General features: G+C 52.3%; 6 protein-coding genes across 6 annotated transcripts; all 6 read left to right on the forward strand.

The window, feature by feature from the left end:
* Window positions 1–321: 321 nt before the first annotated feature.
* Window positions 322–1,927, forward strand: SNC2 (Vesicle membrane receptor protein (v-SNARE)). The gene is made up of 4 exons (XM_062908039.1): window positions 322–799; window positions 1,178–1,339; window positions 1,397–1,466; window positions 1,531–1,927. Exons 1-4 carry the CDS (start codon window positions 707–709, stop codon window positions 1,545–1,547), a joined length of 342 nt encoding a protein of 113 aa, XP_062771062.1. The 5' UTR covers window positions 322–706; the 3' UTR covers window positions 1,548–1,927.
* Window positions 1,928–2,430: 503 nt separating this feature from the next.
* ARG6 (Protein arg-6, mitochondrial) lies at window positions 2,431–5,645 on the forward strand (the record flags this gene model as incomplete). Its single annotated transcript, XM_062908040.1, has 2 exons — window positions 2,431–5,533; window positions 5,590–5,645. The coding sequence occupies exons 1-2, from the start codon at window positions 2,953–2,955 to the stop codon at window positions 5,643–5,645; spliced, it is 2,637 nt and encodes an 878-aa protein (XP_062771063.1). The 5' UTR covers window positions 2,431–2,952.
* A 982-nt stretch (window positions 5,646–6,627) lies between these two features.
* BNA6 (nicotinate-nucleotide diphosphorylase (carboxylating)) lies at window positions 6,628–8,307 on the forward strand (the record flags this gene model as incomplete). Its single annotated transcript, XM_062908041.1, has 2 exons — window positions 6,628–7,444; window positions 7,503–8,307. 2 exons carry the CDS (start codon window positions 6,628–6,630, stop codon window positions 7,607–7,609), a joined length of 924 nt encoding a protein of 307 aa, XP_062771064.1. The 3' UTR covers window positions 7,610–8,307.
* A 5,865-nt stretch (window positions 8,308–14,172) lies between these two features.
* QC763_114650 (uncharacterized protein) lies at window positions 14,173–15,401 on the forward strand (the record flags this gene model as incomplete). The annotated part of the gene is made up of 2 exons (XM_062908042.1): window positions 14,173–15,113; window positions 15,185–15,401. Exons 1-2 carry the CDS (start codon window positions 14,752–14,754, stop codon window positions 15,399–15,401), a joined length of 579 nt encoding a protein of 192 aa, XP_062771065.1. The 5' UTR covers window positions 14,173–14,751.
* A 1,124-nt stretch (window positions 15,402–16,525) lies between these two features.
* QC763_0017150 (uncharacterized protein) lies at window positions 16,526–16,852 on the forward strand (the record flags this gene model as incomplete). The annotated part of the gene is made up of 2 exons (XM_062905338.1): window positions 16,526–16,557; window positions 16,687–16,852. The coding sequence occupies 2 exons, from the start codon at window positions 16,526–16,528 to the stop codon at window positions 16,850–16,852; spliced, it is 198 nt and encodes a 65-aa protein (XP_062771066.1).
* A 19-nt stretch (window positions 16,853–16,871) lies between these two features.
* On the forward strand, window positions 16,872–17,490 carry QC763_0017160 (uncharacterized protein; the record flags this gene model as incomplete). Its single annotated transcript, XM_062905339.1, has 2 exons — window positions 16,872–17,185; window positions 17,244–17,490. 2 exons carry the CDS (start codon window positions 16,872–16,874, stop codon window positions 17,488–17,490), a joined length of 561 nt encoding a protein of 186 aa, XP_062771067.1.
* Window positions 17,491–17,627: the final 137 nt, after the last annotated feature.

Raw genomic sequence — 17,627 nt, forward strand, 5'->3', positions numbered from 1 at the left:
TACTGCTTTGGCTACGTAGTAAACAACCAGGCAATTCATGAGCAGCCGGCTTCATACACAGCGAGGCCTGGGTTGCGTTGATGAGCCTAAACAAGGGTTCTCCTTGGACTTGGACTTTCGAGCTTTCAGAGCTCCTTGTAAAACAGCGCTTTAGTTCATCACTAGTAGTGAGCTCTGAGTTCAGGGTTTTGTTCTATATATGGCCCATCAAAGAATGTGCAAGGTCTCAGCAGTCTTCATATTTCATTGAGGTTGAACACAGCACATGTGCTGGGCTGGAAGTTGTCGTCAGCGCTGGACCTTGCAGCCGTTCCTAGGTCGGTCTGGGCAGTGGCTTGGGCGGCCTGCATTAACACTTGGTAGGCGAAAAGCAGCGTGACCCCGTTAAGAGCTATCCAAACCCAGGTATGGGTCGGCCCAGTGTTTTTAGCGGCGCAGCCACTTTCCCTGTGCTCTCCTCTGGCCTCCTGTTCGTTTCGCCTGTCTCTTCTCATTCCGCAGAACAGTCTCGCAAGGAACATCTACATCACCTCGCAATCTCGCTCCCCCAACACACCTCCCTACGACCTTAAGGATACGAATACCATCGCTTCATACCCGCGCGAAACCATCTGCGAGCGAGTTTGCACGCCTCTTGCTTTCTTTGATTGAAATCGACCCCTTTTAAGCCACCAGTAGTCGCCAGCGACAGTCGTCACCCATCAACATGTCTTCCGAGCCGTATGACCCTTATATCCCCGCCGGCCAGCAGGGCTCGTCGCAGGATCCCGGCAATGCCAGGACGCAAGCTTTGAAGCAGGTGGGTGATTTCGCAGTTTAACTCGACGTTCTTGAGACAAGATGGGAGACGGAGAACTTGAGTCGTTGGTCTGCCCAAGGCCGCTGTTCCCGAGAGTCCGATCGACTGGTCCACCAGCCAACAACATCACCACCTTTCGTTCTCGCGGCATCAACAACACCACCCTTACGAACTTTGTGGGATTGAGGGATGGGGCATGAAATTGCAGCTAGTCGAGAACTTCTGCAGTGGAAAAAAAGTCATCTTTCATGCTGCGGTGATGCGCTTGGGCTGGTGTTGGGCGATGATGGCGCTTGGGTGCTATGTCGATCGGGGGTAGAGATTATGGGCAAAATTCAGGTTATTCTTTCAAAGGGAGCGAGCTAACAAATTCTCTAGCAAATCGACGAGACTGTCGATGTCATGCGCAAGAATGTCAACAAGGTCGCCGAGCGTGGTGAGCACCTTGATAGTCTCCAGAACAAGACCGACGATTTGGCCATGTCCGCACAAAATTTCCGCCGTGGTGCCAACCAAGTCCGCAAGAAGATGTGGTGGAAGGTATGGATACTTCAAGTCTGAATTGGTTGGTACAGGATGCTAACATTTCGGCTACAGGACATGAAGATGCGCATCTGGCTCATTGTCGGTATTATCGTCCTTCTCGCCATCATTATCATCCCTGCGGGTATGTACACCACAATGGTCGCGGCATCGAATGTTTTAGTTTCCATGCTAACCACACCCTACAGTTGTTGCTACGAGATAAATCAGCCCATATGATTTTGGCGATGATGACAGCGAGGCGATCTGAATGGACACGAATCTGGGTTTTTACGCATGACCAACATTCACGACGATAGGGATAGTTCTTGTCTGGGATTGATTTTTCTTCCGGGAGTTTCTTGTTTTGTTTCGACGGTCTCTCTGGCTGGAGCTCTTTACGTAGTTGCCGGGGCGGCCGTCTTTGCGTGTTGCATGGAGCCTTTTCCCCAGTTTGGGAGTTGCAATAGCTTCCTCATGCACCTGTACTTATGATGTTAGGAGAGGGTGTATCCCCATATGGTTAATCAAAGATAGTAGTGACGATGATTTTTTAAGATATGACACGACGTTCTCACATGCCATTTGTGCTGGTGTGCTCTGGAGCGTGCCATGATGATGTCCTCGTAGCTCGAATCAATGCTCAAGACCCTGAGGTACAGCTGGAAGTTTACTGCACCATCACCTGCATCCCCCGCTGTGCCTCGGACATTGACACCCTGATAGATCAAGGCTGGAGATCAGGCGATGGGTCAAAAATTTTATCAGATCGTCTGGGTGCTAGGGAAACCGCACATGGCAATGCGATGATACATTGTGTCTTCCTCTTGGCACAGCGGGGACATGCGGCTCTACCTGCACTGGGCGAATGTTTGGTAAGACTGGCAACGTTTTCTGTGGCCTTGAGTGCTCGCAGCTATCTCCTAGCATAAGCTCTCAGAGCTCTATGATAGGTGAAATTCTCATCAAGGGAGAGGATCGGGTAATGAGAAGTTCCCAGGGGGTGGTTTCATTGAGAGTTGTAGTGGTGTAGCAGCTACACAGGAAAATATACAAAGCCAAGGTGGGTGTTTTCTCCACTGCGGTTTCGGTCTTCAATTTTTCGGTTGCCCCTCCTCCACCTCTTGTCCTGACCGACTTCTTATCAGATCCGTCGTCCCCGGCCAGCAATCCACAACTCCAGCCTACTCCGATCGAGACTCGCTGATGCCATTGGGGTTCTCAAGAGGGCTCCGCCGTTTCCTGCAGCGTCAACTTGGGTGCTTCCCCGTCCAATTCCTCGGCAGGTCCCCTCTGAAGTCCAATTGACTCATTGGTGAATCGAGGATCCAGTTGCGGTTTAGGAGCTGCGACTAGGTTCCAGGTTGTCCCGCCCTTCACACACAACAACCACGCCCGGTTGCTGCAACTTCCCCTCCGCAGATTTTCCTCCTTCCAACATACTTTTCTCCTCTCTTCCCCCTTCCTCCTCCTCGACAGCCAATCCGCCTACGCTCGTCCTCCTTTTCCTCCTCTTCCTCCCGTCCTGCCTCCGAGCGTAACCCAGCTCGTTTCTCCCGCACCGCAGATCTGACATCGACCCCCCGGTTCGCGACGCATATAACACATTTTCATATACACATTTTTCCAAGATGCTCTCCGCCGCCGCTGTTGCCCTCCGGGCAGGCGCCCGTCGTACCGTTCGACGGCTGCCGGGCAAGACCCGTGCCATTCCCGTAGCTGCGTCCCTCCGTCGCCAGAGGCCATTCTCGACGTCTGCGACCCGGAAGACAGATCTGACCACAAGGGGCATGATAGTGCAGACTTTGTCGTCTGTGGGATCTAAGAGAGAGGTGCAGCAGTACTTGTCTCTGTTCACATCCGTCTCTTCCCAGCGATTCGCCGTCATCAAGGTTGGCGGTGCCATCTTGACCGACTACCTCGACGAACTGTGCTCTAGCTTAGCTTTCCTTTATACCGTCGGCCTTTACCCCGTCATTGTCCATGGCGCTGGTCCTCAGCTCAACAGTTTGCTCGAGCAGGCTGGTGTCGAGCCCCAATTCGAGGAGGGAATCCGCGTCACAGACGTCAAGACGCTCAGAGTGGCTCGCGACCTGTTCATGAGGGAGAATTTGAAACTCGTCAACAAGCTGGAGGAGAAGGGTGTGCATGCTCAGCCTCTGACCATTGGCATGTTCAGAGCCGAGTACTTGAATAAGGAGAAGTGGGGTCTGGTAGGAAAGGTTACTGGTGTCAACAAGCAGGCGATCGAGACGGCCATCAGCAACGGCTACCTGCCCATTCTTACCTCCATGGCTGAGACCGACGACGGCCAGATCCTCAACGTTAACGCCGATGTTGCCGCTGCTGAGCTTGCTCGCGCTCTCGAGCCTCTGAAGGTGGTCTACCTCTCCGAGAAAGGTGGTCTGTTTGACGCTGCTGGCCAGAAGATCTCCGCTATCAACCTCGATGAGGAATTCGACCACCTCATGTCTCAGGAGTGGGTCAAATACGGCACTCGCCTTAAGATCAAGGAGATCAAAGAGCTCCTGGACACCCTTCCACGCGCGACCAGTGTGGCCATCATCCACCCAGGTGACCTTCAGAAGGAGCTGTTCACTGATTCCGGCGCTGGCACCTTGATCCGCCGCGGCAGCAAACTCCTCTCGGCTACCAGCCTGTCCGAGTTCGAGGATCTCGATGCGCTCAAGTCGGTTCTGGTCAGGGATCGTGAGGGTCCCGACGCGAAGGAGACTGTTGACAAGTACCTTGAGTACCTGAACGAGAACGATTTCAAGGCCTACTATGACGGCGACATGAACGCTCTTGCCATTGTCCTTCCTGCCAAGGATGGTCGTCAAGCCACTCTTGCTACGCTGACCATAACCAAGTCTGGCTGGTTGACAAACGTTGCTGACAACATCTTCACTGTTCTCAAGAAGGAGCACCCTTCGCTTGTATGGACCGTGAAGGAGGACGATGAGAACCTTGGCTGGTTTTTTGACAAGGCCGACGGGAGCATCACTCGCGATGGCGACGTGATGTTCTGGTATGGCATTGATAACGGTGACGAGATCATGCGCTTGATGAAGGATTTCACCCTGAATGGTCGTGCTATGCTCGGCGATTCTAACCTTGAGTCGCGCCTGCACCGTGCTGCCAAGACCGGCTCCAAGCCGTTCGCTCAGCAAACCCGGAGCTACTCCACCCTGGCTCGCCGTCCCGTCGTCTCCGCCCCTGCCTTCGGTCTCAACACTGGGAGAGGATATGTTACCCAGACTAACCCCAACCCTCCCATTGGCAAGAAGAATGCCTCCAAGGAGGGCCCTGCGAGGGTAGCCCTCATTGGTGCTCGTGGTTACACAGGCCAGGAGCTCGTCCGCCTCCTCGACTCTCATCCCAACATGGATCTCCGCCATGTCTCGTCCCGTGAGCTTGCGGGCCAGAAGCTGGAGGGCTATAACAAGAGCGAAGTCATCTACGAGAGCTTGAGCCCCGACGATGTTCGTGACATGGAGAAGCGCGGCGACATCGACTGCTGGGTCATGGCTCTCCCCAACGGTGTTTGCAAGCCCTTTGTCGAGGCTGTCTACGAGGGCCGCAAGGGCTCCAACCACAAGAGCGTTATCGTCGATCTTTCTGCCGACTACCGCTTCGACAATTCGTGGACCTATGGTCTTCCCGAGCTCGTCCAGAGAAACAACATCGCGGATGCCACTCAGATTGCCAACCCCGGTTGCTATGCTACCGCTGCCCAGCTCGGCATTGCCCCCCTCGTTGAGCACCTTGGCGGTATGCCTCACATCTTTGGTGTTTCCGGTTACTCCGGCGCCGGTACCAAGCCTTCTCCCAAGAACGATGTCGACAACCTCACCAACAACCTCATCCCTTACAGCTTGACTGGCCACATTCACGAGCGTGAGGTCAGCAGCCAGCTCGGCGCTCAGGTTGCCTTCATTCCCCACGTCGCCGTTTGGTTCCGTGGTATCCACCACACCATCTCTATCCCCCTCAAGCAGAGCATGACCTCGCGTGACATTCGTCAGATCTACCAGGACAGATACGCTGGCGAGAAGCTCGTCAAGGTTGTTGGCGAGGCCCCTCTTGTCAAGAACATCAGCGGCAAGCACGGTGTTGAGATTGGTGGTTTCGAGGTTGACAAGACTGGGAAGCGTGTCGTTGTTTGCGCTACTATTGACAACCTTCTCAAGGGTGCCGCTACTCAGTGCTTGCGTAAGTTTATTCACTTTGGATTATCTACAGGACTCTGACGCTAACATCGTGATCAGAAAACATGAACCTTGCTCTTGGTTATGCTGAATATGAGGGCATCCCCATCATGTAAGATGCGGAAGCAAGTCTTATACAGCATACTCGTACATATATATTTTGCAAGCAGGTTCTGGTGTGGTTCATCAAGGGGTGCCATCCCCATCGATTGCCACTCATTGTTAGCGGGAGAAAGCTCTTCTTGGGTTTCATGTTCATGTTCATTCCGTACGGATTATACATATTTGATGCGATGGTGGTGGACACTTTGGGTTTCCTTGTTGTCTTATGGAGTTCAAGGGGAACTCGGAAAACGGTTATTCGGCTGGCATTGAAGAAAGAAGCGGGTTTGTTTTGAACTCGGATGGTTAGTTTTTGTAAAAAGCTGTATGGAGAAAAGCGTTTCTAGAAGCCGCAACAGGGGGCGGTTGTGATGATGAGCTGGGTGGAGTTGTGTCGGTTATATCCAGCGAAGCACTTGACTCAATCGGGTAGGTCAATTGCGAAGCCGGTTATCATTCGTCAATTGAGCTGATCAAGGTTTATTTACGGCCTTTGTCTCCAACATCAGAATCTGAAGGTGGCGGGTTACTGTGTACTGTTGGAGAGGTTGCGGCGAGGTTGAATGTGCCGTTTCAACGCTCTTTCCGCCAGTTGAGCTTACAAGTAGACCAGAGAAAGCACAGCAAACGCCCAGTGGCAACTCCTGCTTCCAAAGGGTAGGTGAGGTCAAGTGTGGAGACCTTTGAACACCTGATAAACCGTCCGGGTTTCCCCTTTTGCTTTGATGTTTTTCCCGCATCTTTTTGAGCCCCTCATGTGAAAGCCTACCCCTCCATTGCTTTTCAAGTCATCTCCACCACTCAGCCGGTAGCATCACGTACTCATCGCCAGAAGTCGGATTCCTCGGCTTATAACTTTGGCTCTTATCGTCACACTTTTTGGGAATTTTCATTCACTTCTTTGTTACGAGTCCTGAGACGAAGTCATACTCGACTTACGTCACCAACACAGAAAACTTTCAGTAACCGTCGAGTTCCAAAACATCACAGTTCAAAATGATGGACCTTCCCATCGACCACGGCCACCTCGAGCACCTCTTGCCTGCCTCATGGAAAACCTCCATCACGGCCTGGCTGGCAGAGGACACCCCCTCCTTTGACGTCGGCGGCTTCGTCGTCGGCTCCGACCTCCGCACCGCCACCCTGTGGGGAAAATCCTCTGGCATCCTGGCGGGCGTCCCCTTCTTCAACGAGGTGTTCACCCAGTGCGGCTGCACGGTCGAGTGGCACGCCCGCGAGGGCTCCCACGTGGAGACGCACGGGGGTAAAAAGGCACTGGCTACCGTTACGGGACCTGCGCATGGGCTTTTGGAGGGCGAGCGTGTCGCTCTGAACATCCTTGCGCGGTGCTCGGGGGTTGCGACCATGAGCAGGCGGCTGCTGGTTAACCTGCGGAGCGCGGGGTACAAGGGGATTTTGGCGGGGACGAGGAAGACGACGCCGGGGTTTAGGCTGGTGGAAAAGTATGGGATGCTGGTTGGGGGGGCGGATACTCACAGGATGGATTTGAGCACAATGACGATGTTGAAGGATAATCATGTTTGGAGCCGGGGGAGTATTACGCAGGCGGTGAAGGCTGCGAAGGCGGCGGGGGGGTTTAGTTTGAAGGTGGAGGTGGAGGTACAGAGTGAGGAGGAGGCGGACGAGGCGATTAGGGCGGGGGCGGATGTTATTATGCTGGATAATTTTACCGGGGAGGGGGTGAAGGTTGCGGCGCGGAGTTTGAGGGAGAGGTGGAAGGGTGAGAGGGAGTTTTTGTTGGAGGTTTCGGGGGGGTTGACGGAGGATAATGCGGAGAGTTATATTTGCAATGGTGAGTTTTCTTTGGGTTGTTAGGGGGATAGATATCTGCTAACGGCGGTGAAAAACAGATATCGATATCCTTTCCACGAGCTCGATTCATCAGGGGGTGCGCCATATTGACTTTTCGCTGAAGATTAACGTGGAAAAAGGCCAGGGCCCCGAGGTGGCTAGCTGAATTTTAGGGGTCTCAGAGGTCTTTTCTCATCAACAGCTGTATTTCTGCACATGATTGGGTTTGTCGATTAGCGATTAGACATGTTCATGGCTAGCAGGGGCAGGCAGATGACCTGACGCATAACAACAGAAGTTTCTTTTTTGGTTGACAGCTCAAACTCCCTTGTTGGATGAGATATTCCGCGGAGAGGCTTCCTGCAAGAAACTTGATCAGATGCAGATGCTTGTTGCATGTGTTTGCTTTCTGCCTGGCTCCTTACCTGTGGTAGTCTCCGTTTAGAAGTAAATCCAATATTGCTGGCAATACCACCCACCCTCCGGCCATGCAAAACCCCCTGCAGCAAGAATTAATTTCTTCTACTTTTCGTCCGTCCAGGCTGGAGGATGCCCGGGGTCCGGGGTCTCCGACACGGCAGATACCCCTGTTCCCACGTGGCTATCCCGACGTCCCTTTTCTCTTTCTGGTAGTTATACGTTTCGGGGAGCAGTGATGCTCGGCTGCGGCACAGGAGATGGAGGGATGGCCATGAGGCAGCAGGGAATCTATGCGAGGGGGTGGGATATCCATATTCGACCATCATAGGAGAGACGGGGGTGCCTAGTTGTTGTTTTGGAGTAACCACACCCCTTATGTTGCTTTGGCGGAAGGCCATGTTTTGGATGGTCACAAGACGGAGCTGGTCGTTAAATCTTTTGTGGGCTGCCAAGTAAGTTACTTAAGGTAAAACAGATCTGGTCTGCATCAGGATGAGCTTGCATCAAGTTCCAAAGTACACAACCGGATACGGGCATCGTTGTAAAAGAGTTCATTAGAAAGAGGCACAAAATAGAAAATAAATCCAGAATCTGTATTCTGACCCCCGGGTCTACCAATCTTCGTAGTCATAGTCCTCCAAGAGAATTCCCGCCATCCTCCCCAATTCCCTTTGCTTCCAATCACAGTAATTATCCTCGTGTTTGGGTGCACACCATGCCAATATCTCGTCCCTCTAATGCTCACCGATCTCCTCCGAGTAGTCTTCTATGGTGCGTTGAACTGCAGCCATGACACTGTTCCACATATCCAAACTGACTGTGTCACTTATTCTTTCATTCCGCCTCAGGTCACAGATATCGACTGAGACCTGACGAAAAAAACTCCGCCTATCATCGCCATCTCCCATCTGCTCTCGGAACAAGGTGTGGGAGACTGGATTTTGCTTTGCGTAGAGCTGGAGATGGAGTATGCAAGCCAGAAGGTTTCGTCTGGCGTGCTCCAAGGAATTGCCTGATAGCTGAGTCTCTTGATCAGTTCTATCATAGGGCCTGGAGGGTTGTCCTTCGGTGGCGGCAAAAGATGGATGTGAGAGCACCACCGCCTGCATAATTTCAACTCGTGCCTGGTGGCCTGGAAGATATCAAGCCACGGCATCCTGAGGAATTGAATAGAGACCATCTCTTCTGTGCACCATACCGTGGATGTGTGCCCCCCCCACAACGTCCATCACCGGACCCACCACAATCGAGCGTGAATGGTGACGGGGTTCAAAGCCATGACGCTTTGCGTCTCTGGCTTCGCTCACCACCAGTGGCGAATAGTAGCCGTATGGTAGATACCAAATGTCTCGCAGAAAGTCTTCCAACTTCCAACGTGCCTTGTGATAACGCTCATCTTCACAGAGTCTCTGGTTAATAACACCCTTGGAGCGCGAGGGGGTCCAATCTACGCAGTAGCCGAGTTCTGTATCCTCGTAGAGGCCGTATTCATCTGCTCTGTAAATATATGATCAACCACTTTGAACGGCTCTTTTCGCTCTCGGTTTTAAACCTGGCTGCAGATGCATGTCACAGCGCCTCCCCCCTCACTGGCGGCCGCTCGACCCCACAAAATAAGCACGGAAAAAGCAGCCTGCCAGTTCCCTTGGGCGCAAAAGACGGAACAATCTCCGAGTCTTCTTCACGAATTAAGCAGGCCGAAGCTTTGTCGATTTTCTTCTTCCTTTTGAACTCTCCCACCAATTACCCCCTGTCAGCTCTTCTAATGCAAGCTGCAGCTAGCAACGCTCAGGGGCCCCTGAAACTGCAGTGCTGTATGTAAAGATAACCGACAACACCCTTCTGGGGGCTGCTGATGGCTGCGAAGAACCAAAACTCGCCTGCGATTGGATCTTGAGTATGTCGCCTTCAGGACTCGCAACATGTTGTTACTGTATCTTGACTTGCACGAGATGTCGACGCAGATGGGCAATGTATGTTTCTAGTCTACGGTACCTACGTATCTGAAGCACCACATGCTTCCTCGTCGGATGCCTGATTCGACGTTTTCATGAACGCATTCGTGCAGAAGGATGAGCCATTCAAGGTTTAGCAGCATCCCCACAGATCGCGCGCAAAAAGTCTGTATACTTCAACAAGGACGTCGCACAGTGGGCATCTCCCACCCAGGTGCCTACCAACCACACCCGGTCGCTTCTCGCATTCGCATTCTGTACTTACGCCCCGCAACTCCGCCCCCCTGACAAACGTCACGCTCGATCAGAGGAGGAGGAGGAGGCTCCCAATCTCCACGTGGCTAGGTTGCATTGAAGGATCATGTGCCTGGTATGTTGTCAAGATGCTTGCCTCCGGTTTATCTACCCCCTGCTTTATACATTGATGGCGTACTACGGGATGCATCTGTCAAATGTCAGTTTTTTTGACTTTTGATTTGTGGAGGTTGATGTCTCAGCTTCTGCAGCTGGATAATTTCGCATGCGGACCCCAATGGCACTTCATTTTTAAGTGTGCAGTTGATACTGGGACTGGGAGGGCTGTTGATGGTGTTTTCGACATCAGTCCTATCCCACACCCCCTTCCCTTCTTTGTTTAGTGGTCGTCGGGAAGTCCGGGAGTAGCGTAGTGGGTGAGCGGTGTGTGCGGTTGAGATCTACTACCGAGGTTTTTACAGCCTTGTCTTTGTTGTCGTCATGGGTTCTGCTTGGTACCTTATTCAGCACTTCGTTTTGAGAGAGAGGAAGAGAGACAAGGCGGCAGATCGGGCTGAGAGAGATGATGCAAGTACCGTTGTATGTCGCTTTTTCAGGAAAACGAGGGGGGAAATGCGGGATGTCTGGTTCGTCTCGAGGATGCGTGGTTAGGTATTCTGCGGAGACTGGAGATATGGGGGGCCTGGGGCTCGATGGGCAGACTGCCGTTGCTACACCTGGAGGAGTATCTCATCAGTATAAGAGGTGAGCTTGCCGACTTTCCTGTCTCGTTCCGCGTCCCTCATGGAAGACAAGATTTTACCATCTATACACATCCAACACTTACCCTTGAACACATTCTTCTCTTCATCCCAGCGCCACATGCACTCATGTATGCTACCTGGCTCCTCACACCAAACAACAATGCCAACCAACCCCCCCCCCCACCCACTGAATGGACCCTCCTCTACATCCAAACCACCCAGACATCTCACCAGCAAAGACAAGACCACACCACAGACATCCAGCAGTCAAAACAAGCCTACCAAGCTGCCGCTCAAAGAAAAATACAAGAGGACATCGGCTCTCTACTGGATACTCCACCATCAAAACCGCAACAGGAGCAACGGCCACTCACCAATTCACGTCGTTCTCGCCCTAGGAACTGAGCCAAACACCCCAATAGTTACATGAACTGCCCTGTCATCAGACAATCCGGGAGGGCGAGAGAGGGGTGTACTACTGGTCCGCGAGTAAGCCAGCGGCAATGGCGGCATTGCACTCTTCGGCTCTCGTTCATGACGATCGTAACAACAAGCGGTGGAGGATTGAAGTCGAGAAATGTGAAGGAGGCGGTGGCGGGAACGGATAACGGATGCGGGAACTGAGCACGAACCGGTTGGTTGGCGAGCGAGCAAAGCCCGCGCAGCGAGGCCACACTATGGCTGGGTGGTGTGGCTTCAGTAGCATTTCTGGAGGGGTGACAAACAAGAGTGGGATTGATGAACTGGGATGAAGAGACGAATGCATAAAAGGGGTTGTTTGCTAGCGGGGTTTCCTCTTGTTTTCTGGCTATAATTAGTTGACCGATCGTTTCCTTGCTGGCCAGGGAATGGGTATGGATTGGGTTTCTGTCTGGAAAGAGGAGGTTGTCATATTGGTTGGCCTGGAAGCCGGGCCTTGGGGGTGTGCGGTTAGAGGGGGTTGACGAATTGTTTGTCGAGTATCTGGTTGGCTGGCTGGGGCGTTGGTGACACAAACAGCACGTTTCTTTCTCCGGCGGCGTTGGGGGGTCTCTTGGGTTGGCGAGCACGCGGGGCATCGATTCGGAAGACGTAGGCGAAATGATCCCAGTCTATTCTTCGTTCACATATCATGGCTTTTTTTGTAGGTTGGGTAGCAAGATGTGATTTGATAGCGTGTCTCGAACCCGGAGATGCGTGCTGGCGATGAACCGGAGAACACTCCGGTCGAGATTGTTTGCTACCTACCTCATCTATTGTTCTGGTTAATATGCGAGGCGTCATATCCCATGTAAGCAGCCCAGTCTCATCTGACAAGATCGCCGTGATACCCGTACTGAGGAAATGCAGGTGCTGATAATTTTGTTAAAGCCTGTGGCGCAAATAACCACACTTCCTCAAAGCCGTTGAAGAATGAGCCTCTTGGGTGCAGGTGAGACAACGTTCCACATCGATCTCACTTGACTTGAGGTCGTCCAATGATACAAGGCAGAAGAAGTTGGGAAAAGGTATGCAAGCAGAGGAGGCTCTGAAAGTGCACTTCTTTTTCATCTCTTCTTTGAAGAGAGAACATGAAGATGCGGAGCGGGAGCGGGAGGGCGCTCCCAGAAAGTGGGAGCAAAAGCCAACAAGTGCTCAAACCGAAGCGCAGAATCGGATGAAGAACCGGATAACGGCTGCTCGCCTGTGACGATATGCGACTGCCAACCGGAGGAGGGGATAGGAAGAGTGCCAAGTTTGTGAGAAGTGATAGGTTGGCCTCGCTGGTCTCCTCTTGTCCACATCCTCCGCAATCTCTCAGCCTTCCCCTTTTCGTCTTACCGATTGAAAGTGCAGATTGGGCTACATAAAGAGGCCAGAGAAGATGGATCTGAATAAAATATAGACACCGAAGCATGGCGATGAACAGGATCTTGTCTCCTGGTTTTTGGCATAGAAGTTCTCCAAGCCAATATTGTTGGTTGACATGACGTTGGGCATTGTTCTCGGCGGCCAGCCTGATGGGATGTTACCCGCAGAAAATATAATCTCGGTTCGTCATTGAACACCACCCCGAGTCTAGAATGTTTGAGGCGAGAGTAAATGCCTCAGTTTGATGCATGCTGCGAGCAGCTTGCCTGCTTCTTTTGACACTCGTCAAGCTCCTCCCCGTCTGCAGCAACCCCCGTGTATTTCCTTCGCCATCCAATCAGCACGTCACCGGTTTCCTGCATAAGGCTTGATGTTCTCACTCTTTCATCTTCGGGTCTTCCATGGTCTTGCTCATTCATTGTATTCACCGCCATTCCTATCCCCAAATGTGATTCGACCGTTTCATCGCTCTTGGTTAGGTATATCCAAGTACTTCAGTGTATTGTTTGGGTACCTTTTATGATTTCATGTTGTTGATGAGCCCGACGTATGGTGGGTTCCGCATGCATCACCACACTCCGGTAGCCTCCCGTAAAAATGTGGGGGAAACAGGAGTAGAAAGGATATGCGAAACGTCACACCGCAGCGGCTGATGGCCGCCTCGAAATCTTTATGGGATGGAAGAGATAAGAGGACTGGCCAAAAGCGATTCAAGCCTCGATTAGCCGTCCCCTCTTCTCTTGTTGTTTTCAGGGGAAGAGGATATGGTTACTGAGTGCCACCGCCGTGCTTTCTCGTGGGTTATCCAAAGTTCTCACGGTTTCACATAGAACATTTTCCGACGGCTGCTGATGATCTGAAGGGCGGTGTACATCTGTGAAATGGGTGGTCAGCAAAGCTGCCCCTGATTCTGCGAGTAAGCACGGGTGAGAAGTTTGGGCAAACGTCAACTGGTCTGTCGCGCCACAACTACCCCATGGACTCCAGCAAGAATTGTTGTCTACAATGGTGATGAGTTTCCCCTCATGCCGGAGGAAAGCGAGGCTCGTCCCATAACGCTCTGTGGGCAACGAGCTGCCTGCAAATGTCTCCGTGTCGCCTTGGGCCGCGAAGTTCTGACAACGTGACGGCAAAAGGGCAGCGCATTTCGGGTGTGATATCCGGTTTTACAACCGGCGAGGGCTTGTGATAAGAGGCTATGGCCTTCCAGGTAGAGATCACTGCTCACCAAAGAAGGGATGAACCTTGCTGGTCTCCACAGCTGTATTGTCTGAAAGGCTACGACTCACCAAGTCGATATCCATAGCTGCCCAACCCCTCCGGAAAGGCGCAGACAGCACTCTGGAAAAGCGAATAAGCCGGCTGAAGCGGCGATGGCCCCTGTTCCCCTGGTCTGCAGCGTTCCGTGCAGGACAAGTCCCATACCCGGGTGTGTCCGAGCCGTATAAGTGAACGGCAAAATGCCATCTGGTCTGGATATGAGCCAGTCATAACTGTTCTGAAGCGACAGTCCTGATAATAGACTAGTCCAACGTGTGTCGTTGAGCGAGTGAGGGTAAATACATACCACACCGCTATTTTGAGCCGCACCAACAGGACTGAAGTTGAATATCTTCTGGAGATCTCCAAGTGAAGCGCATTCTGAGGACCGACCCAGGAAAGATAGGCGTTCAGCAAAAGACCGCATAGTTCTTTAGACGACTCCTTCAACTACCACATCTCTCTCTGAGGCGTCATTGCATTTTCCCGAGGATTCCACACTCCAAATCCTGAGATATTGGACTCGGTGTGGTGTAAATATGTGCCTTCCCGTCGCTTGATTACAACCAGGGTAGCAAGCAAGGAAGGGGCGCCGCGGTAGGCGGGGACTCCGTCTTCTGGCTCACATAATCGAAACCTGTGACGTCTCAAGAGGGGTACCGTGACAGAAGCTGCACGAACATTACAGCATAGCACTTGGAATGTGTGGTTTATAAAAGCGTAGAAGTCCGGATATTCCTTCGTCAAGATCAGTCTTCCTACATTCACACTTCAGATCAGCGTCCCAGTATCCAAAACCAGAACAGTAGCTCAAGACCACCTTACCCAAGACACCGTACTTCAACATGACTTTGATAAAAAGTGAAGAGCAAACCACATCGTCAACCAGCCCAACAATCACCCCTCTTTCATCCTACCCAGCCATGCTCCGTCTTGACGAGGACGAGGAGGATGCTTCGTACGGGATTTCCTCTGAGAAAGGCCCCTCTGGCAGCTACGTTGCTGCGTACCCGGAATCTGACGACAGATTGGCGACGGGCAAGACCAACCAAGAGAATCTCAGCCATGTTGACGCTCGCTTCATGTCGACAACGGGAACAGGGCGGGATGATGCCGCTAATCGGATAGAACTGGACAAGGAGACGAAGAAAATCAAGGACACGTGCTTGGTTTCAGTTCGAGATGAACTAGGCCGAAGTTTGACTTGGTACGTCACAGGCCAGCTACCAGTCCTGAAAGGTTGGGCTTTATGCTAACAGAAGGTTTTCGTTTCGGAAGCCGCCATAGTGATAGCAATTTCTGGTGCGAGCGGTGCGCCATCAAGGTCAACAGCAATCCAGGGTCGTCTACTCCTCGTGTAATTCCCGAGACCAAGGTGCTCGAGATTCAGTTACGAAAGAATCAGCAGTCGGAAAGGGTAGTGCTGAAGAAACCGAGGACAGTGGTGAATTTACCAGAGAGTGTAGAGGGAGCGCCGAGTTCAACACAGAAGTAGGCTGGAACGCGACAGAATAGGGACAAACAGGTCTCGTTATGGTTGACTGCTTTGTCTTTCAATAGGTTCTTTCCATGCCAGAATTCTTTCGTGGTGCGAAATCTGGTTGCCGCATCCCGGTACAGCCCAACGCCAAAAATATCCAATATTATGCATACCAAGAGGCAGCGTGACTTGCCGGAAAAGACGCTCTCTCCGATCTCTGGTTGCTTCTCGAATCGAGTGATGAATTCATTTGCTGCATATTGCTGAACAACTCCCCCGCACGCACCAAGTCTCCAGTCGAACATGTGGCGTGCGCCTCTACCAATCTTCTATTTGCATGACGGATGAAATGGGACGGTGGCATATGTCCAGGTTCAAGATCTACACTGCTGCTTTCCCCATCGAAGCAACGCAACCATCAATGAAGACACCCAGACTGACGGTAGATTTCATCAGTGGTTGAAGTGCGGGAAGTCTGAGAGCTCACCAATGCAACTTGGATGGGTCGCCATGCCTTGATATCTGCCGCTTCGATGAAACGACGGGGTGAGGTGGTGGGGGCGTGCTGCAAGCGGACCATTTCGTCGAGAATTTCTTCAGCATCTGAACAAAACTTGCGGATGATAGACTCGGCAGAAATATTGGCGTTTTATTGGCGGTAGTCCGGATTGGAATGGTCATGGAGGGTGCCCGGTCGACATCTGCCAATATGAATACCAGACCTCGCTCTTGGACAAATCCGCTGCCCCTTCTCCTGTGTATTCAGACATATTGTCGAGTTTTTCGACCCACTGAACCACCAGTGTTTATCTATAACCCAATTCAGGACTCCCTGGACGGATTGCCCGAACCAGCACCGATGTGGAACCAGCATGATTGGTCTCCCTCACGATAGACTATCGCTCGCTCTCCAGAAGTTCCCGCACACCCAATAGGCCTTCCACAGCAAGTTATCCGTCACCGCCTGTTCCAAAAGTTGCCCGACTGGTCGACAACATGTACCCTAGGGTCTTCTTGTGTGTCCGGCTGCCACGTGATTGATGGTGTGAGAGTTGGTGATTGTTTCCTGGATACTTGGGGGCCTTCTCGGAACATGGCTAGAACATGAGCTGGGCTGGCCAGTGGGTAGTTGAGGTGAGATGGCTGTGTTGGATGCTGTCGGTGTGTACAGGTATGCCAATCGCTGTCGAGGGTAACTCCCTGCCCAACCCTAGGTAGTTTGTCATCACTTCCGCTCCTGCGAGAGTGTCTTGCCCCGAGCCTTACTTGCCTAGAACACGTGTAATGACATGAACCGCAGTATACCAGTTTCTTTTTTTTTCCGTCGTCAGGGACCAGACGACAAGCTCCACGACAACCCCTTCATAGCCCAACCGTTTACCCTTTCCATGAGGCTGTGGATTTCGGAAACAAAAGTCTTGACACCGCCGGACCTTTTTCTGACCTTTGTCCCTATCTCCATCTAAATGATAACCCTGCCACAAGATGGCCGATCCTGCTCAATGCAACCCCGAGGCGCAATGTTGCCTGACTGATGGCGCAAACCAACAAGGTGATGTGAACCCACACCACCTACACGACGCACCTGCGGATGTCGACTCCATTGACGAACAAACCACAACCACCTCGACCTCTGGCGACGGTGAAGAGGTCCACGGCAATTGTGTCAGCCCTGATGACCCACCGCCACCTCTAGAATCATCCGGCAACTCTGCTTCCGTGGCTGGCGTTGCCTCCAGGCTGAATCTCTCTAGCCATGCGGCAAGCTCGTCTGGTCGAGCTTGGTCCATTTCATCCGGGTAAGCGCGCTACTGGCCATGGTGATGGATGACATGATAAATGCTGATTGTCCTTTAGATTGACGCTGTCTGACAACGGGGACGACAGCGCTGTTGGTGATCACGGTACCGACATCGTGGTGTCGTTCCTGGACAGCGACAGAGATAATCTACCTTCCAGATTTCTAAACCCAGCCTATGAGAGGACCACCGGAGAGAGTCAAAACCGAGTTGCGATCTTGTTGGCCGATGATGTTGCGGTACCCGGAATCATTCCACCACCGTACCTGTACCCGGCCGAGATTGCGCTGGAGGATCTGCTTTGACGAGGGCATGCCTGAGTGGGATTCAGAGATGTATGGAGTTGTGAGTTGTCGTTGGCGGAAACAATGGGACGATGTACGGAGAGCAGAAGACGAGCGAGAAGACCAGACACCAGCAGCTTCGATGTGCAGACAGATAA

The sequence above is a fragment of the Podospora pseudopauciseta genome, chromosome 1, assembly GCF_035222475.1.
Source record: "Podospora pseudopauciseta strain CBS 411.78 chromosome 1, whole genome shotgun sequence".
NCBI lineage: Eukaryota > Fungi > Ascomycota > Sordariomycetes > Sordariales > Podosporaceae > Podospora > Podospora pseudopauciseta.